The sequence below is a fragment of the Rhinoraja longicauda genome, chromosome 6 (genome assembly GCF_053455715.1).
Source record: "Rhinoraja longicauda isolate Sanriku21f chromosome 6, sRhiLon1.1, whole genome shotgun sequence".
Lineage (NCBI taxonomy): Eukaryota > Metazoa > Chordata > Chondrichthyes > Rajiformes > Arhynchobatidae > Rhinoraja > Rhinoraja longicauda.
Window position 1 is genome coordinate 46,026,836 of NC_135958.1, and position 22,233 is coordinate 46,049,068.

General features: G+C 45.1%; 1 protein-coding gene across 2 annotated transcripts in view; it reads right to left on the bottom strand.

Moving 5' to 3' along the window:
- The window catches only part of gas7b (growth arrest-specific 7b), a 530,610-nt gene that overhangs the window by 42,640 nt on the left and 465,737 nt on the right, over nucleotides 1-22,233 (bottom strand). For both annotated transcript variants that reach the window (XM_078400926.1, XM_078400928.1), the window contains 3 exons: nucleotides 16,730-16,808; nucleotides 11,237-11,365; nucleotides 6,742-6,865 (listed from right to left, as the gene is read on the bottom strand). In XM_078400926.1, coding sequence (XP_078257052.1) covers nucleotides 6,742-6,865; nucleotides 11,237-11,365; nucleotides 16,730-16,808 — 332 coding nt within the window. The remainder of the gene's footprint in view (nucleotides 1-6,741; nucleotides 6,866-11,236; nucleotides 11,366-16,729; nucleotides 16,809-22,233) is intronic.

Here is a 22,233-nt window from a genome sequence, read left to right on the forward strand (position 1 = left end):
CATAAACTAAACAAATTAAGTGTGAATGTATTTTGCTGTTTCAGTTTACATAAAATGAATAGTTTTAATTTCGTATTATTTCAATATTTATCACGTGGTTTTCTACGTTTTTATTGTTGACCTTTGTTCAGTTTCCAAAGAGGCTGAGCCTGGGGATGGTTCACCAGCTGTCAGTGCCATTGTGTGAGATCAGCCAGCACAATGGTAGAGTTGCCTCACAGCACTAGAGACCCGGGTTCAATCCTGACTAGGGGTGCTGGCTGGCTTCATGGAGTTTGTGTGTTCTCCCTGTGACTGCATGGGTTTTCTCCGGGATCTCGTTCCCTCCCACACTCCAAAAACGTACAGGATTGTAGGCAAATTGGATTGGTAAAATTGTAAAATTGTCCCCAGTGTGTGTAGGATAGTGTAAGTGTGCGGGGATCACTGGTTGGTGCAGACTCGGTGGACTGAAGGTCCAGGCTCCGCGCTGTATCTCTAAACTAAACTAAACTAAAAAATGGTGTTGAAAGGCACTTTGCACTTCACTGTGCTGGGCTGGGAGTGGAAAATTGCGTCAGGATCACGCTGGAAGGAACAGCAGGATCCAAGGGCAGTTGAGCCCAGGATTAGCAGAAGATGTGCATCATTTCTTCAGCCACTGAGAGAACCTGGGACCTCTGATTTGGCTATGAATGGATGAGAAATTAGAAAAAAGCTCTCAGAAGCTGTGCATTTTTAACATGTTGATGTTGTTATTGTAGACACAGGAGCAAGCTCAACAGCAAAAAATAAAATGACATTTTTAAAGAGATAAACTAAACTACATGTTTCTTGCTTATTTTGTCCATGATTCTATCATTCCTCATACGTTATTACTTGGACTTTAATGACTGTCTCTCAGGAGATCAGGCCATTAGTGCAGATGCAGGCTGGTGTTAAATTACAGCCAAACACATGGGCCATGTGGAGTGTATATAAATTTGGCCAGGAAGAGAAGAGCATTCAAAAGGGCCTTATTTATATTGGCCTGATCCAAGTCCGGTTACTACAATTCTTTTGCTCTCAAACACCAGTGGGGAAATATTTTGCTCTCGATTGTAATTCACAACAGCTGCTAATGTTCACCAACAGCCAACACTGCAAACACTGTCCAAGTCAATCCACGAAACGTATAGTGACTGAAAATGGAAAGGAAGCAAACGCACAATTTGGCACCTTGCTTTGCAAATACAGATGTTTTAAATTCCCAACTTCCCACAGTGGTTCTGACAAAATGCAAGACCCGAGCCTGCTTCCCGGGAATACTGTGCGTCACCCTTTCTGTTGCTAAGTGAGAGTCATAAAACTGACAGTATTTAAATTCAAATAAGATTTTAAATAAGTTGCATCTGGCAAAGTACAAAACAGTGAAAGGAGTTTTGTGTGACTGGCATAATGAAGCTGCCCCACTGGTTACAGAACTTTCAACTGGCCCCACTTATATTTGTGGGACACTCCTCTGTAACTATGGAAATGCAAATATTGTTATATCACAACATAAACAAACAAATAATTACAATCAGATGACTGAAAATATTGGTCAAGTTGGGTTTTAAGTCGTATTTTAAACGAGGAAAGATCAAAGGGGATGGAGTTCTGATGGAAAAAATACTCAAATTTACTGCAGGGCCTTGGCACCAGAAGACACAGCCGCCATCTTCTGACGGGAAATCAAGTCATGTCTGCACTAGCTGAAGGAGCACATAGATCTAGCAGGGATGTACAGCAGGAAGAGGCTGCTGATGTAGGGAGGCACAAGGATTTCAGCACAAAGATGAGAGTTTAAAACTTCAGCAACTGCTGAAGCAGGAGACACCACGCATATACTCCACATCAACTACACATAATTGGTCAAGACTCGCATTTTTGATCGTGGTTCTCATTGACATGTTGGGACACTAATGTCTACAACTAGTAGAATCCAGAATTACCAGGGATGGCCACTTGGGCTCCTCTCTCAGATTCTGGAAACCCAACGGCAAAAAGCCATTCGGCCCATCAAGTCTACTCTGCCATTCAATCATGGCTGATCTATCTCTCCCTCCTAACCGCATTCTCCTGCCTTCTCCCCATAACTCCTGACACCCGTACTAATCAAGAATCGATCAGGAGGGTCTAAAGAAGGGTCTCGACCCGAAATGTCACCCATTCCTTCTCTCCCGAGATGCTGCCTGGCCCACCGAGTTATTCCAGCATTTTGTGTCTACCTTTGATTTAAACCAGCATCTGCAGTCTTTTTTTCCTAAGAATTGATCCATTTCTGCCTTAAAAATATCCATTGACTTGGCTACCACAGCCTTCTTTGGCAAAGAATTCCACAGATTCACCACCCTCTGACTAAAGAGATTCCTCCTCATCTTCCAAAAGGAATGTCCTTTAAATCTAAGGCTATGACCTCTAGTCCTGGACTCTTCCACTAGTGGAAACATCCTCTCCACATCCACTCTATTCAGGCCTGACAAAAGTAAGTTCAGGTACATTTAGGACCATGTGTGCATAGGCTTGTTTATTCTCCATAGCAGCAATTATGCAATGATATCTAGTCATCAATCATCAATACAACGTAGGGTTCCTGCCTAAAAGGAAATGTAATATTGCATCATCAACAGTTATTAGAACATGTTTAAATGGTAGAGTTAATAGTGGGCAAACATGAAATGTGAACAATTCCCACCCTGACAATAACTATGTCTCTTGTGATTGCCTTGGCCCAATAGTAGCAATCTTGCCTCAGCATCACAAAATTATGGGCTCAAACTTCTCTCCCAGGATTTGATTGCACAACCAACACTAGCATTTTAGAGTGCCAGCATCTTAGAGTGCTAGGGACGGCTCCACTCTGAAGTCACAATTCTCATATGGACTGTAATACTGCAAACCAGGCTGCAGACAAAATAATCTCTTCACATGATTCAAACAATGCACGCTCCTGGAGATCTGGTCAATATTTATCCTTCTATAAACATTATGCTAATATAATAGCCATATTAACATCCCCCAAGCTCGGATTAAACATATAAGTTGGCTGAAGTTTGTTAACAGCAACCAGTGTAACATGCAGCACTAATAGGAAGCATTTATCATAATGTCAACAATACTACACCAAGCTACACATATACAACAGAAGCTCAGAAATAAGGATAAAGAGATACATAGAAACATAGAAAATAGGTGCAGGAGGCCATTTGGCCCTTCGAGCCAGCACCGCCATTCATTGCGATCATGGCTGATCCACATTTGAAACATAGATGATGAACACGAAAGAAGAAGTAGATCCCCAATCAGTAACCCGTGCCTGCCTTCTCCCCATATCCCTTGATTCCACTAGCCCCTACAGATCTATCTAACTCTCTATTAAATTCATCCAGTGAATTGGCCTCCACTGCCTTCTGTGGCAGAGAATCCCACAGATTCACAACTCTCTGGGTGAAAAAGTTTCTTCTCACCTCAGTTTTTAAATGGCCTCCCCTTTACTCTTAGACTGTGGCCTCTGGTTCTGGACTCCCCCAACATTGGGAACACTGCAGCTGAATTTCACAAAGTCGGCTTTATCAGCAACAAATAAAAAAGGAACTTTGCCCAAACATCATCTTCTCAAAGGGAACATGGCTACATATTCCCAGTCAGAAGCACGGAGGCACAACAAACAGCAGCTGCTGGAATCTGGAGCAAAATTAAGATGTTGGATGAATTCAGTGAGCAAAGCAGCATCAGTGGAAGCAAAAAGATGGTCGACCCTGCATCTGCACGAAGATGATAGAGGGAACATAGCCAGTAGAGAGAAGTGAGAGGGAGAGGCAAGACAGGAGATAGTCGATGATGGGTGAAAACACCGGAAAATAGACAGGTGGAGCCAGGAGGGGGAGGGGAGAGGGAAGATACAGACAGAGGCCGGTAGGTAATAGGTGGAAGCAGGTAAGGGAGGATGACGGGCAGATGGAATGAGATGGGGAAGGGGATAAGAAAGGTAAACCAAGGGAGGTGAAACCAAGGTGGATAGGCATGTGGGCGATGGGCAGATGGAACCAAGTGGAGAAGAGAGATGGACCAAGGTAACAAGGGGGCAGGGCAGGGGATATAAAAGGTGAACAAAGGGAGAGAGACAGGTGGACAGGTGGGAGTGGGAGAGATACGTGGGAGAGCCTGTTTCCTGAAATTGAATTCAATGTTCATTAGACCCACCTCGAGTTTACAGCCCAATGGTGTGAACATTTAATTTTTCAATTTCAGTTCACCCATTCCTCCTGTGTTCCTATCCCATCTCCACCAGTCCACCAAGGTTCTTCCTGCACTTTGTTCCCCCTTTCAATCCGTGCCCTCACTATCTGGCACCCACCCCCAACAGGTTCCATCTGCCCAGTATCCTTGCCTTATCTGTTTCCACCTATCACTTAGTAGCCTCAGTCCCTAGCCTCCCCCTCCTCCTCCCTGCCCGACTCCATCAGCCACTGTTTCCCCACTTCCCCCAATCTGATTCACGCATCACCTACCATCCTCTGTGTCAGCTCGATGTTGTCAAGCTGAAAAGACTACAGAGAAGATTTACGAGGATGTTGTCAGGACTAGAGGGTGTGAGTTACAGGGAGAGGTTGAGTAGGCTGGGAATCTATTCTTTGGAGCGCAGGAGGATGAGGGGTGATCTTAGAGAGGTGTACACAAAATCATGAGAGGAATAGATTGGGTAGATGCACAGAGTCTTGCCCATAGTAGGGGAATGGAGGATCAGAGGATATTGGTTTAAGGTGAAGGGGAAAAGATTTAATAGGAACCCGAGGGGTATCTTTTTCACACAAAGGATTGTGGGTGTATGGAATAAGCTGCTGGAGGAGGTAGTTGAGGTAGGCATTATCCCAGCATGTAAGAAAACAGTTAGACAGGTACATGGATAGGACAGGTTTTGAGGGATATGGGCCAAACGTGGGCAGGTGGGACCACTGTAGCTGGAACATGTTGACCTGGGCAAGTTGGGCCAAAGGGCCCATAGAAACATAGAAAATAGGTGCAGGAGGAGGCCATTCGGCCCTCCGACCCATTTCCACACTGTATCACTCTATGATTCTATGACCTACCATCCTCTGTCTCAACCCCTTCTTTTCACTTCTATCTACTGGCTATCTCCGCTCTACATCTCAGTCCTGATGCAATATCTCAACCTGAAATGGTGACCATCACTTTACCTCCAAAGATACGCATTGACCTGCTGAGTTCATCCAAAAGTTTATTTTTTGCTATATGACAACTACTTTTTGTTCAATATTGTCTGTAAGTTCTCACTTATGAATAAAAACAAAATATCTTGTGGTCCAAAAGAACATCTGTAACAGCATCTTTCATCATGATGGTTAGCTTAGACAACACAAATTGACATTAAATATTCAAAAAGAATGTGTAACTGTGCTGTTATCCAATGTTCTAGGAAGGGAAGATTAGAAGCATTTAATGATTTTACTCGCTAATTTTCGTCGTTTCTACTTTGAGGAAAGTGTTATGTGTTGCCAACTGGAGGTCAGATATCCCATGTTTTTTTGTGCAATATCTCTCAAATAATAATCTCTCAGATCACCACTCACTTGCAAATGTACTCATGGTCTTGCATCAATTCACAGGAAACACAACTTGTGCATTGGGTATGAGTCACACGAACCTGAATAAAGGCGACCGCAGCAAGGGCCTTCAAACCAGTGTGGACATTGGGAGAGAAGAGCATACAAACATTCAATGTCGCCACATCAGGAAGCTCCCAGCCGAGCAACTTACCTGCCAGTCAGAGTATTTATTTTTAAAAGTAACCTACTATGTCAGTATATCCTTTCTCCCTCGGGTTGCCAACTATCTCACTCCCAAATACGGGACAAGGTAACATCACGGCCCTGCGCCCCAATTGGCCTCACTCAGCCAGCGGCCATGTGCTCCTGCTCCACCAATGGTGGCCGCCCGGGCTGGGAGGCGGGTTGCTACGCAACCTCCGTTAGGCGAACACACTCCGTTAGCCTGCACTGTCCCGGCCTACAGCGGCCCGCGGGCCTAAAACAGGACAAGAGCGGTCCCCTACGGGACAGTTGGCAACCCTATGTCCAGTGTTAAGTTGGGAGAGTAATTAAGAACGAGAGTGACCCCCTAAATGGTTCCGACTAAAAACTTTTGCTTCATGCATTTTTTCACCATGTTATCTCTTCCTGCTACATAGAAAAGCAATATGCAGTTGTAGCAACAGTCCATTGATTTCATTCCCTCCTTTTTACATTATTTTTAATCCTCAGGAGGCAGCACATGGGCCCTGCATCAGGTAAAATAATCTAACAATCAGGGCGGCACGGTAGCGCAGCGGTAGAGTTGCTGCTTTACAGCGAATGCAGCGCCGGAGACACAGGTTCGATCCTGACTACGGGTGCTGCACTGTAAGGAGTTTGTACGTTCTCCCCGTGACCTGCGTGGGTTTTCTCCGAGATCTTCGGTTTCCTCCCACACTCCAAAGACGTACAGGTATGTAGGTTAATTGGCTGGGTAAATGTAAAAATTGTCCCTAGTGGGTGTAGGATAGTGTTAATGTACGGGGATCACTGGGCGGCACGGACTTGGAGGGCCGAAAAGGCCTGTTTCCGGCTGTAGATATATGATATGATATGATAATATAACAATCAAGGGAGTCCACCCCACAACAACAGAGCCACAACAGTCAACATGTTTAACGCCAGTCCCAAACATTGCGCCATATCCCACCTGCTTGTGTCGATTTCCGCCTGGCTTTCTTGATGTCTTCCTCTGTTTTGTAATTAGATTTATTCTCCATCTGTTGAGTTTTAAATTCTAGATCCTTCTGCCTCTCTGTCAACGCTTTTCGAGCCTATAAGGAAAGTGACATCAATTAGAGCAAATTCAAAGAGGTCTTCCTTTCATTGGGAGCTACCTCACCAGCAGCAGCACCTAGTTGACAGAGACTCCATGACAGCATGAACAATGGATGCTGAGGAATATGACAAAAGGACGGGTGTCAAGGGTTATGGGGAGAAGGCACGAGAATGAGGTCAAGGCGGAAAGAAAGATCAGTCACGATTGAATTGCGGACCAGACTTGATGGGCTGAATGGCCTAATTCTGCTCCTATCACTTATGACCTTATGACCTTAATATGAAGTGATCCATGCCCAAAAGAAAAATGTTGAAGGGGTATTAAATGAACGTAATAGACAAAGAGGAACTCCAGAATAAAGGTGTGGAGTGGCAAGATGTTTCTGGAGATGGTAGTGGGGATGAAAGTTGGAACAAAATGAAAGCTAGACTACAGGCATGATTTGAAGACTATAAAATTGCCCCATCTTCATGCAAATTATGTTACTAAGGTGACACCTTACATCATGAAAGACCCACACCACACTGGCCATACTCTCATCTCACTGCAATCATTGGGGGAAAAAGTACCAGAGCCTGAGGACAATTACCTCTAGATTCAAGAGCATCTTCTTCCCTTGAACCACCGGGCACTTAAATCACCCTGTCCATTCTGAAGCACAATCCTTGCTCAACACCACACGCTAGTGTGCAGGATGGAACTGCAGACGCTGGTTACACCGAAGATAGACACAAAATGCTGAGTAACTCAGCGGGACAGGCAGCATCTCTGGAGAGAAGGACTGGGTCAGTCTGACGGCAGTCTGAAGAAGGGTGTTGACCCGTAACATCACACATTCCTTCTCTCCAGGGATGCTGCCTGTCCCACTGAGTTACTCCAGCTTTTAGTGTCAATCTACTATATACTGTTGATATTGTATAAAGGTTTTACTATGTACTTCAGCTTTCATTATGATGTTCTGGTTACCGAGTACAGCTGATAATTTATTATATTATTATAATATTATTATTTATTGTAAATTTTCCCGGTGTGGGATGAATAAAGGAATATATTGTTGTATATTATTTGTTATGTGTTGCATTAATTTGCCTGTAAAACTGCAGCGGGTAAGAATTTCATTGGTCTCTTCCCGGTACATCTGACAATTAGACAGGGTGGCCTCTCGGTGTCTCTGAGCCACTCTTCAGAACAATGCTTAAAGTTAAAAAAACATACAGAACTTCCATGTGAAAAAAATGAAACGCTTCCTCTAACAGAAGCCTGGGTCCATTTTAAATGGCTACAGTGCTCACAATCACTCAGAATGTTATCTGAAATAGTGCAATAGCTTTCAGTGGCTTCAGACTAAATCAGTGGCTACAAATTAATGAATTCATTCATCCTAATATAGTAGATACGAGAATGGCCCATTCAGATGGCCATCGAGTGATATGGAAAGAGCTTCTCAACAGACTGGTAAACTATAGACTGAAGAGAGTGAAGTGGTGAGGCATCGGTTTCTCTCTTTGTAAAATCAACTTGTGATACACGATCATTTTGAAGCTTTTGGTGAGCACAAACATAGCCAGCTTGTAATGCCTTGTGTACAGCCTTGTGCAATGGAAAAATTCAAGTGTGATTATTTTGGGGCAAGTAAATCGGACCACATAAAGTTCCTGTGCTGCCAGGGTTAAGGAACAGACTACACTTCCAGGAAAGGGTGAGCAGCAGGAGGATGGGGAGGGCAATGAGCACACTGAAGTGGTGGAGTTACAGCGAGAAGCAAGAACACACTTCCAAAACCAGCGTCGAAGGACTGATTCTGATAGATGCAGCGACAGTTCAACATCAGAGAGTTTCATGATCAGTTCTGGGACTTCAAATTCAATTATTTCGACTGTGAATGCTTTAATTCTCACTCCATTCGGCCTATCCAACATGGAGCACAGCAAAGGCCTCTACAATGAAGTCCAGCAAGGCTATTTAGCACCTGAGGAGCTGCTGAATTTCCAGGCCTTTATAACTCGGAGCCCTACAGAAAAGAAACTCAGAACGTCTAAAGCCAACAGATGTCACTGTTGAAATGGATTGCACATGTTCACTATGAGGCTGCCACAGTAACATCATTTTTTGCATGAAGGTGAACTAACACATCTGTACATTTTTAGTACTTGCTGATCATAACTGAGTCATGTGGGATTTCCTGTAAACTTCGGGGAAACTATAAAATACCATAACACGATCAGTATGACATATAACGTTACACCACAATTCTCTGAAACAACTGAGACAGTTCACTCACCTCAATTGTAGCAATAGCTTAAAAATTATAATTCTAAGTCAAATTGAAAGGAAAAGAGTAAAGCAACCGGTGAAAGCCCCACAGATAAAGACACCGTTAACCAAAGCTTGGAGGGAAATAAGAAATATACAGGGTCGAGTTTTAAACAACAAAGAAAGGTGGGGATTTCAAGCTGCACAAGTGTTCTTTGCACACATGTAAGGATCAAGTGAATGAACTGTAAATGCTGGAGTAACTCAACAGGTCAGGCAGCATCTCAGGAGAGAATGAATGGGTGACGGGAGGGCAGGAGGAATCACAGAGGGGGAGCAGTGACAGAGCATGTTGCTAAACTCTCATCAAAGAGAGGAGGAGGACTTCAAAGTAGACATAACTTGAGGAAAACTGTAAATAAAATTAAACATAGTAATGGCTATCATATGGTTTTCTCTAAGTTCTTTATTTCGGGATTGGGAATGCGTACAACAAATTATTGGGCCTAGAAAAAAAGATAAATACATTTCGTGATACAGACTAGTCAGTAATTAAGAATAATATTATTTCAGTCACAAGAGATCACATCAGTCTGAAGAAGGGTCTCGACCCAAAACGTCACCCATTCCTTCTCTCCAGAGATGCTGCCTGACCTGCTGAGTTACTCCAGCATTTTGTGATACCTTCAGTCACAAGAGATGAGCAAACAGTGAGTCAACTCATCACTGGCTGCAGATTCTGGCCAAATGCCCTGAATCCAAAGAGAGCATCCTAATGATGGGGTTGATGCCAATAACCTAATAATGATGTTAATATTAAGGTCAACATAGGGGCGACCACATTGGCAGTGGTTGAGAGTTTAGTTTTAGTTCAGTTTAGAGATACAGCGCAGAAACAGACCCTTTGGCCCACTGAGTCCATGCCGACCAGTGATCCCCACATGCTAACACTATTCTACACACACCAGGGGCACAATTTTTAAAAACATTTATACCAAGCCAATTAACCTACAAACCTGTATGTCTTTGAATGTGGGAGGAAACCGGATATCCCAGAGAAAACCTACACAGGTCACGAGGAGAACGTGCAAACTCCACACAGACAGCACCCATAGTCAGGATTGAACCCGGGTTTCTGGCGCTGCGAGACTGCATCTCTACTGCTTGCACCACGATGCTGCGTTTGGTCTCGCCGATGTAGAGAAGTTGACATATGGAGCAGCGGATGTAATAGATGAGGTTGGAGGAGGTGCAGGTGAACCTCTGTCTCACCTGGAAAGACTGTTTGGGTCCTTGGATGGAGTCGAGGGGGGAGGTAAAGGATCAGGTGTTGCATCTCCTGCGGTTGCAGGGGAAAGTGCCCGGGGAGGGGGTGGTTTGGGTAGGAAGGGACGAGTGGACCAGGGAGTTACGGAGGGAACGGTCTCTGCGGAACGCAGAAAGGGGAGGGGATGGGAAGATGTGGCCAGTAGTGGGATCCCATTGGAGGTGACGAAATGTTGGAGGATGATTTGTTGTATACGCTGGCTGATGGGGAGGATAATTTGTTGTATACAATGTATATTTTCTTAATACTGTATACAAGTATATCTTCTTAAATATACTTGGATCATCTCCGACATCTCCCTACCATTTCTGGATCTCACCATCTCCATCACAGGAAATAGACCAGTGACCGACATCTACTACAAACCCACTGACTTCCACAGCTATCTTGACTACACTTCTTCCCACCCTGTTTCCTGTAAAAACTCTATTCCCTACTCCCAATTCCTCCGTCTACGCCGCATCTGCGTCGAGGATGAGGTGTTTCATACCAGGGCATCAGAGATGTCCTCGTTATCCCACAGCTCCACTCTTGCTCCCCCTCTCCCCATTCAACGACAGTCGTGCCGGTGATGGTATACCTTCTCTACTGTGGCCCACCCCAAGCTCACACATGCTGGTGATGATATACCTTCTCCACTGTGGCCCACCCCAAGCTCACACTCGTGCTGGTGATGGTATACCTTCTCCACTGTGGCCCACCCCAAGCTCACACTCGTGCTGGTGATGGTATACCTTCTCCACTGTGGCCCACCCCAAGCTCACACTCGTGCTGGTGATGGTATACCTTCTCCACTGTGGCGTAGCGAGCGCTCAGCTGTTTGCGAAGGTCAGACACATGATGGTCAAACTTCTTCATATCCTTCTTGAAGTTTTCTCGAAATGACAGCAGTGGTTTCTCCACTTCACTCTGCAGCTGGTGAAACAAAAATGTAAAAGCAACACTCATCATTAAAGGCAGAGAGCAGGAATTGGGAATCCTCCCCCAGAGTTTGTGATCAAAATATTACAAAGGATGTTTTTCAATGTATCTACTTCTTAAACAGTCAATACATGTCAGAAACTTTAGAACGTGGACACACCTTGTTCCCCTATCACCACCCACCGAGTAGAAGTTCCTGTAATCAAAGCAATTTTGGAATTCTACTATTTAAAACTTTAGGTTTTGTTTTGCAGCTGTGTTTATCAGACCCAGTGTAGTTTGACTCTTGGCAGAGTGAGCAGCCGAGTGGGGAGTTTAGTTTAGTGTAGAGACACAGCATGGAAACTGGCCATTCTGCCCACCGAGTCCGCACCAACCATTGATCATCTTTTCACACTAGTTCCATGTTATCGCACTTTTGCATCTACACACTGGGGGTAATTTACAGAGGCCTATTAACCTACAAATCCTCACGTCTTTGGGCTGTGCGATGCCGGAACACTCGAAAGAAACTCACGCGGATATAGGTAGTGCGCAAACTCCACACAGACATCACCCGAGGTCAGGATTGAACCCGGGTCCCTGGCGCTGTGAGGAGCATTTCTACCAGCTGTGCCACTGTGCTGCCTATTCAGGCTGGCAGTCCAGTCCATTGACTCTTCAGGGTAAGTCAGTCTTATGCAAGGCAATAATTGACTTCAGACGCACCAGCTGGGAATCATGAGAAGCCTGTACACCCAGTTTTGATCATCACCATTGACACATTGGTCTTTCAAAGGCCAGCTGGTTCAGGTACAGGAGCAGCATATATTCTGTTTATGTGACAGATATAGATGGCAAGGTTCAGGAATCTTGGATGACAAAAAGATATTGTAACTTTAGTCAAAATAAAGGTTAGTATATGTCAGGCATAGGAAGCTAAAATTGGACAAGGCCCTTAGTATAAAGAAATCAGGAAAGAACTTAAACAAGGAATTAGAAGTTCTGAAAGGGGCCATATCCTTGGCAGGTAACATTATTGAAAATCCCAAGGCGTTTTAGATATATATTTGTAGCAAGTGGGTGTCACTCAAGGACCAAGGGGGAAATTCTCCTCACCCGACTTGAAACCTCCCTTAACATCACCGGCACAGCCCTATCCTGGTTTAAATCTTACCTCTCTGACAGACACCAGTTCATCTCCATTAACAACTGTAAATCCCCCACCGCTCCCCTCCCCCAAGGTGTCCCCCAAGGCTCAGTCCTTGGCCCCCTCCTCTTCATCCTCTACCTGTTCCCCCTTGGTCAATTAATCCGCCGTCATGGTCTCAACTTCCACTGCTTCGCCGATGATATCCAGCTCCTCATCTCCACCAAGTCAATCTCCCCCACCACACACTCTACACTGACAAACTGCATTACTGAAATAAAATCTTGGCTTCAATCAAACTTCCTCAAACTCAATTGCAACAAATCTGAAATCATCATCATTGGTCCAAAAATGCTCACCAAATCCACCCAAAACTTCATCCTCAACATTGATGGTCTCCCAGTATCCACCTCACCTCACATCCGGAATCTTGGAATCATCCTTGATCAAACCCTCTCCTTCGACAAACACATCAAACACATCACAAAGACAGCCTTCTTCCACCTCAAAAACATTGCCCGTCTCCGTCCATCCCTCTCCTCCACAGCTGCAGAAACCCTCATCCACGCCTTCATCACCTCCCGTCTGGACTACTGCAACAGCCTCCTCTATGGCGCACCCTCAAAAATCATCAATAAACTTCAATACATTCAAAACTCCGCTGCCCGTCTACTCACACACACCTCGATCCGTGACCATATCACCCCCGTCCTTTATAAACTCCACTGGCTCCCCATCCCCCAGAGAATCCAGTACAAAATCCTCCTCATAACCTACAAAGCCCTCCATAACCTGGCCCCATCCTACCTGACCGACCTCCTCCACAGGCACACTCCCACCTGCACCCTCCGCTCTGCCGCTGCCAATCTCCTATCCCCCCACATCCGGACTAAACTCAGATCCTGGGGGGACAGGGCTTTCTCCATCGCTGCTCCCACCCTATGGAACTCACTACCCCAAACCGTTAGAGACTCCTCCACACTCACCACATTCAAAACATCGCTGAAGTCTCACCTGTTCAGTACTGCCTTCAACCACTGAAGGTCACCTCACCTACTGTCTCCTTTCTCTGTTCATTTATTTATTTACTTATTTATCTATTTATTAATTTCCCTATGTTCTCAAAATCTCTGTAAAGCGTCTTTGAGTATATGAAAAGCGCTATATAAATAAAATGTATTATTATTATTATTATTATTAAATCTATGCCTGGAGCCAGAGGAAGTGGTGTGGTCCTAATGAGTCCTTTGCAATGATGTTCACCAAGGAGGAGGATGTGGATGGTGGTGCATTTGGGGGGAGTATGCTGATACAGTCATACAGTGTGGAAACAGGCCCTTCAGCCCAACTTGCCTACACTGGACAACATGCCCCAGCTAAACTAGTCCCACCTGCCTGCGCGTGGTTCATATCCCTGCAAACCTGTCCTATCCATGTACATGTCTAACTGTTTCTTGAACGATGGGATAGTCCCAGCCTCAACTATCTCTTCTGGCAGCTCGTGCCATACATCCACCACCCTTTGTGTGAAAAAGTTACCGCTCAGGTTCCTATTAAATCTTTTCTCCTTCACCTGAACCTATGTCCTCTGGTCCTCGATTTCCCCTCCTGCACGAGATAACCACTTATGAGGTGTTTGCGCAGTAATCACCCAGAACCAGAACCAGAACCAGATTCTGAGCATCGACCCGATCTATTCCCCTCATGTTCCAGGACATGTCAATATTTGGAATGAGGTGATGTTGCCTCACTTGAAAAGCTTTAAGATGGATAAGTCTGCAGACCTGAGATACTGAGGGAAGCAAGGAAGCCTTGATGGAGATCTTTAGCAAGATCTCAGAAGACGGGAGAATATTCAATGTTGTTCCTTTGTTTAAGAAAAGAATCCAGGGTAATTGAAATTATAGGGCAATGAACTTTACATCAGTGGTAGGAAATTATTGGAGATGTTTTGTAGGGTCAGGATTTAATCACATTTGGAAAAGCATGGCCTTTATGGGGATCATCAGCATGGCATGACTTTGTGCAGGGAGGTCATGTCTTACAAATGTGATTGTGTTTTGTGAGGTGATTGTCTACATGGACTTCAGTACACCATTTCACAAGGTCTCTGATAAGCTGGATCTGATGATTAAATCACCGGGGATCCAGAGTGAGTTGGAAAATTGGATGCAAACTTGACCTGTTGATAGATGACAGGGTATGGTGAGAGGTATTTTTCTGACTGTAAACCAGTGTAGCTCCACAAGGATCATTGCTGGGATATCTGTCATGTGTTTTATATGTATATGATCTGGATGAAAATATAGGAGGTATGATTAGTAAGTTTACAAATGGCATGAGAATTGGTGGAGTAGTGGATAGTGAGAGGCATGCGGCATGCTTGTCTTCATCAGTCAGGCTATTGAGAAAGTCAAGTTGCCACGGTATAAAACTATTGTTAGACAAAACTTGGAATGCTCTGTATAGTTCTAGTTGGATCACTGTGGGAAGGATGGGAATACTTTGGAGAGGGGGCAGAAGAGGTTGACCAGATTGTTCCCTGGATTGGAAGGTATTAGCAATAAGGAAAGGTTGGACAAACTTGGATTGTTGTCCCTGGAGCGCTGGAGGCTGATGGGCAACCTGATAGGAACACAGAGGGGATAGACTATCAGAGTCTTTTTACTAGGGTGGAAATGTCAAGCAGGCATAAGTTTAAGGTGAGAGGGGGACATTTTAAAGATGTGCAGGGCATGTTTTTGTACGCAGAGTGCAGTAGATGCTGGAACTTACTACCAACAGTGGTAGTGGCAGATACAATTGTGATGTTTAGGATGCATTTAGACAGGCACATGAACAGACCACGAGCAGGCTTAGTCAGACAGGCATCATAGTCGATATGAGCAAGGTGGGCCAAAATGGCCTATTCCTATGTTGTATGTTCCAGTCAAATCTTCCTGGAAATAGCCTCACTGTGAATGCTTGTGCTCAACAGATATAATGCAGAAGATAAACACAAAACGCTGGGGTAACTCAGCGGGTCAGGCAGCATCTGTTGAGGAAAGGGACACCCTTCTTCAGTCTGAGAGTCAGGGGAAAGGGAATGAGAGACATAGAAGGTAAATAGAACAAATGAATGAAAGATATGCAAAAAGCAACGATGATCAAGGAAAGGTGGAGCCCACAATGGTCCATTGTTGGCTGGTGGGGAAGGTGATAATGAGTGGATACAGACAGTGAAACTCAACAGGACGACAGTGAAACTAGCACAACGACTAGGGTGGGGGAGGGACTGAGGGGATGCAAGGGTTACTTGGAGTTAGAGAAGTCAATATTCATACCGCTGGGTTGCATAATGCAGCCCCTAGTAAGTCCTCATAGTCAAGCTCTGACTGCCTGCTCTTCACTGAACATTTGGGCACTATTGCACAGAACACTGACTATTCCAGTCAAAGTTAGCAGATAGGAAGTGATGGAAAAGAAAAAAATAATTCACAGAGAATGCAATTGTGTTCAAAGATGTGGGTTTGAAACTGTAAGCTTGCAAATCTCAGGCGTGATATTGTCTTTTTTTTAATATCATGTTTTGCTGGTCAGATTGCCAAGTACTTAAATATCATCTCCAATAGTACGACATGAATAGCCAGGGAATACGATTCACAAGCAACGAATACTCTGAAAACTAATGCAGCAATCAGTCACGAATAGAGTATTGTCAATGTCTTGGTTTCCTTCTCACTGGCAAATAATGGTCAGATGTGAAAAGGGAGGCCAGCGCCTGGAGTTTATTTTGAGTTAATTCTTAGAAAATAGGAAGTCTTAATACAAATGTACAGAACGTACCCACTTGAAAACCTTCCAAATGTGCACAATTCAAAATCTTTATCTAATCACGTTCTTGAGCACAATAGCACAAATACTGCAATTATAGACAAGCGAACAGCCCATGCTATTCCTGTGTTGTTAACAGACTGTACTTCTGAATATGAATCACTTCCTGTGTTGATTAACAGCGTGTTTATACGAGTATTTTAATGTATCGTGCAGAGACTATTGAGTAAAAAAAAATCTTTGTTGAACTTTTGAGATTGGGAGGAAGCCTTGAAGTGGAGAAAAATGAAAGCTCCAGGAACCATTTCCACACGTCCTCCATCCGAGTCACAGATTTAGTGTTGCAGCCACAATTGAGTTTGTTTTTTATTTATTTTTATTCCCATTAGTATTGGTAAACATGTGGAAGACATTACCTTTGATGAAAACTTCAGATGAACGTCGGCCTCATCTGCCAAACTTTTCTTCACTTGTGTCCACGCCTCTCCCAAGGTGCTACATGGATAGAGAAACAGAGGAACAGGGCGTGACAAATATCCAAGACACCAGCTCCTCTTCTTGATGATTAGTTCCAGTTACCCAACTCATTGTTGTAACATTTCTGATTTTGATTATGAATGCTATTCCCTGATGTCTGAATTCAACATCATATGCAACATGCTTTGAACAAATTTGCCAATTCTTTTCAAGTTATCCAAGATTTAATTCTCAAAGGAGCTTGCTCAGTCTAGAAACAAAGAGCTGCAGAAGCTGGTTTATGGAAAAAGACACAAAGTGCTGGAGTAACTCAGTGGGTTCCCTGCCACCAAATTTACTTGGACTCTCTCTGACACCTTTCTCCTTTTTAATGATCTCTGCCTCCATCACAGGGGACAGACTATCGACTGACGTCTACTAGAAACCCACCGACTCCCACAGTTATGTGGCCTGTCCCTCCTGCCTCCCTGTATCTTGTAAACAATCTATACATTACTCTCAATTTCTCCGTCTTCACCACATCTGCTCCCAAGATGAGGCTTTCCTTCCGAGATGTCCTCTTTCTGCAGTAAAGTGGTTATACTGCTGTAATACATGGACCCCTCATCAACATTTCTTCTGTGCCCTGCAGTTCTGCTATGGCTCCTCCTCACCCCAGTTTGAACAAGTATAGAGTTCTCCTGGTCAACGCCTTTCACCCACCAGCCTCGCATCCAATACATCAATCTCCCACATCTCCGTCACTTCCAACTGATCCCACCACCAGTCACATCTTCCTATCCCCACCCATATTAACCTTCAGCAGAGACCACTTCCTACAGAATTCCTTGATTCACTCATCCCTTCCCACCCAAACCACCCCCTCCCCTGCAACTTCAGGAGATGTAACACCCGCCCCTACACCTCCTCCCTCACCTCCATCCAAGGACCCAGCAGTCCTTCCAGGTGAGACAGAGGTTCATGTGCACCTCTTTGGGCCTCATTTACTGCATCCCAAAGTGGCCATCGCTGAGACGGTTTTGCCAAACATGCTTGGTCTGCCAGGGTCTACCGGTTGCTAAACATTTCAACTACCTTTCCCATTCCCATACTGCCTTTCTGTCCTGGGCCTCCTTCATTGCCAGTCCACGTGCAAACTGTAGGAACAGTACCTCATATTCTGCTTCAGTAGCCCACAACCCAATGGTATGAACATTGAATTCCCCCCCCCCCCCCCCACATTTTCTTACTTTCTTGCCCCCCCCTCTCCCCTCCCGCGGCTCCCCTGTGCCTCACCTGCTCACCTGGGCCCGCACCTATTTCTTCCCTCCCCCTCCCCTTCTACAGCAACCCTTCAATCCTTTTATCTCACACCTTGTGTTTTTTCATCTGTGGCCTTTATCCAAAGACCTGGCCTATCAAACCCCCCTTCACCTGTGTCCACCTATTACTTGCCAGCTTTGTCCCGCCCCTCTTCTCTTCCAGCTTTCTCTCCCCTCCCCGCTCGATCACTGCAAAACCATTGGCCGCTATTCAACCTGATCATTCAACTAGTGGAAGAAAACTACACAAAAAAGGAAAAGCTCGTTTTCCAAACTTGTGTAGAATAAGAAGTGAATACACATCTGCTCAAGTTTACTAATAACCTATCTGTTTCCACACTGTATCTCTAAGGTCAGGATGGCACAGTGGTGCAGTGGCAGAGTTACTGCCTAACAGTACCAGAGACCCAGGTACTCTCATGATTACAGGTGCTGTCTATTTGTAGTTGGTACCTTCGCCCCGGGACCTGCATGGGTTTTCTCCTGGAGCTCTGGTTTCCTCCTACGTTCCAAAGCCGTACACGTTTGTAGTTTAATTGGCTTTGGTAAAGATGGTAAATTGTCCCTGGTGTGTAGGACTCAGTGGGATGACGAGCCTGTTTCCACGCTATATCTATAAACTAAACTACTAATCCTAATACATTACCAAGCCAGTCATAAACACCATTTAGACTTTTAGCCATCCTTTTTAATAATGTCTCCTATGGTTTGACATGCTTTGTCCTTGTTCCTCTCTAGTCCTTGGGATGCTTTTGGGTTTTACAGTGTGGTGATGAGTTGGGATGTCATGTTACAGCTGTACAAGGCATTGATTGGTGAAAGCACACGGAGAATATTATGTACAGTTCTGGTAGACATACTATGGGAAGGATGGGAAAGGGTGCAGAAAAGATTGACAAGGAGAATGTGGCAGGAGAACTGGAGTCAAATGGAGAAGCAGGAACAGAGGAAGTCAAGGAGTAACCTCCCAGATCAGGTGAAACATGTGTAGATGTAAACCACCATCACAAATCCAAGATAGTAGTTGGGGGCCAGGCAGTGTTGAACAACATTTTTTCTTACTTGTTCTTGCACAAATCTTTCCTGTTTCTTGTCATTACCTGGAGCCATGGAATTATTTCAGCAGAGAAACATGGTTTCCAGCCCACCAAGACAGCACCAAGCATCAACCAGCCTTTTACTATTCCGCCCTCCCAACATTCTCATTAACTGCTCCCAGATTGTACCACTCATCTGCACAATTTACAGCGGTCAATTAATGCATGTCTCTCTCCCTCTCTACCTCTCCCCCTCTCTCTATTATCAATATCTAGCAAAACGTTTGACATCAGCTATAAATCATGAGAGCAGAATCATGTATTTTTGCCATCTTCGTGACATTATGACTAGTTGTAATGTTGTCATGAACATCAACAAAAAATCAGGATGCAGGTTTAAGTACCATTTCTATTTATCAACTTCAGAAAGAAATGGACCTATGCCAGAATTATCGAATTAGACAGGACAAGTTTGACCAGGTTATATTCTGAGTAGAATTTTATTTGGCAGGGGTCTGGATTCAAGAGTCATGCATGGGTTACAAATAAAAATCAGCATATCCAATTTGTACAGCATCCAATTCTCCAATCATTAAAGAGCGTAGCTTGAATGAAGTGCACAGAACTCACCCACATCCATCAGATAAGGCTGCTCTGCCAGCAGCTGCTTTGTGTTCTTTCTGCTCTTGTCAAGTAACACCCTAATCAAAGCATGAAGCCCTGACCCCCTGACAATCAACCCCATTGCAACCTCTCCCATGGAGATGTCTGAATCTCCCCTCCTACTCTTTATACTCAAACCACCCTGTATAAATGTAAAGGGTTCAGGGCAAAACTATGAATTCAGCCTGGTTTGGGAGTTAGGGAACGTCTCGGAACAAAGGAAGCTGCAGAAAGTGGTGCATTTGGTCCATTACGGTATTCATCTCCCCAAAATTGAGGCGACCTACAAGAAGCCCAGAGTAGGGGAATGGAGGACCAGAGGACAGCCCAGAGTAGGGGAATGGAGGACCAGAGGACAGCCCAGAGTAGGGGAATGGAGGACCAGAGGACAGCCCAGAGTAGGGGAATGGAGGACCAGAGGACAGCCCAGAGTAGGGGAATGGAGGACCAGAGGACATAGGTTTAAGGTAAAGGGGAAAAGATTTAATAGGAATCGGAGGGGTAACCTTTTCACACAAAGGGTGGTGGGTTTATGGAACAAGCTGCCAGAGGAGGTAGTTGAGGCAGGGACTATCCCGACATTTAAGAAACAGTTACACAGGTACATAGACAGCCATCCAGCCTGAAGGTTTCCCCATCCATGGTATGGACCATGCACAGGCATCTGGGAAAGGGTGGGGGGGGGGGGGGGGCGGGGGGGTCTGCCTCATGGTTCAGCAACTTGAATGCCCAGGAGCGAAGAAGACTGCACAAAGTGGAGAACACTGCCCAGTCCATCATCGGCTCTGACCTCCCCACCATCGATGGCTGTTCCAGATGTCATCCTCACCTTCCACCCCATCAGCCAACGTATACAACAAATTATCCTCTAACATTTCTGTCACTTCCAACGGAATCCCACCACTGGCCACATCTTCCCATCTCCTCCCCTTTCTGCGTTCCGCAGAGACCGTTCCCTCCGTAACTCCCTGGTCCACTCGTCCCTTCCTACCCAAACCACCCCCTCCCCGGGCACTTTCCCCTGCAACCGCAGGAGATGCAACACCTGTCCCTTTACCTCCCCCCTCAACTCCATCCAAGGACCCAAACAGTCTTTCCAGGTGAGGCAGAGGTTCACCTGCACCTCCTCTAACCTCATCTATTGTATCCGCTGTTCCAGATGTCAACTTATTTACATCGGCGAGACCAAACGCAGGCTCGGCGATCGTTTCGCTCAACACCTTCGCTCAGTCCGCCTTAACCAATCTGACCTCCAACTGAGCACTTCAACTCCCCCTCCCACTCCCAATCTGACCTTTCTGTCATGGGCCTCCTCCAGTGCCATAGTGTGGCCCACCGGAAATTGGAGGAACAGCACCTCATATTTCGCTTGGGCAGTTTACAGCCCAGCGGTATGAACATTGACTTCTCTATCTTTAGATAGTTCCTCTGTCCCTCTCTTCCCCTCCCCCTTCCCTGTTCTCCCACTGTCTTCCTGTCTCCACCTATATCCTTTCTTTGTCCCGCCCCCCTGACATCAGTCTGAAGAAGGATCTCGACCCAAAACGTCACCCGTTCCTTCTCTCCAGAGATGCTGCCTGACCTGCTGAATTACTCCAGCATTCTGTGATACCTTCGATTTGTACCAGCATCTGCAGTTATTTTCCTACTCCCCACCATCGAAGGGATTTATCGGAGTTGCTGCCTCAAAAAGGCAGCCAGCATCATCAGAGACCCACACCACCCTGGCCGCACTCTCATTTCACCCCTGCCATCGGGAAGAAGGTACAGGAGCCTGAAAACTGGAACGTCCAGGTTCAGGAACAGCTTCTTCCCTACAGCCATCAGGATATTAAACACTACAACCTCAAATAAACTCTGAACTACAATAGACTGTTATTATTATTATCGCACTACTATTGTTTATTTTTTGAGTATATGTGTATGTGTTTGTGCTGGGACATGTTGGCCGGTGTGGGCAAGTTGGGCCGAAGGGCCTGTTTCCACACTGTCTGACACTCTTGACACTATCACACTATCATACTATCACATGATCACACAATCACACTCTGACACTATCACACTCTGACACTATCATTCTCTGACACTATCATTCTCTGACACTATCACACTATCACACGATCACACTATCACACGATCACACTCTGACACTATCACACTCTGACACTATCACACTCTGACACTATCACACTGACACTATCACACTTTTGACACTATCACACTCTGACACTATCACACTCTGACACTATCACACTCTGACACTATCACACTCTGACACGATCACACTCTGACACTATCACACTCTGACACGATCACACTCTGACACTATCACACGATCACACTCTGACACTATCACACTCTGACACACTGACACTATCACACTCTGACACTATCACACTCTGACACTATCACACTTTTGACACAATCACACTCTGACACTAT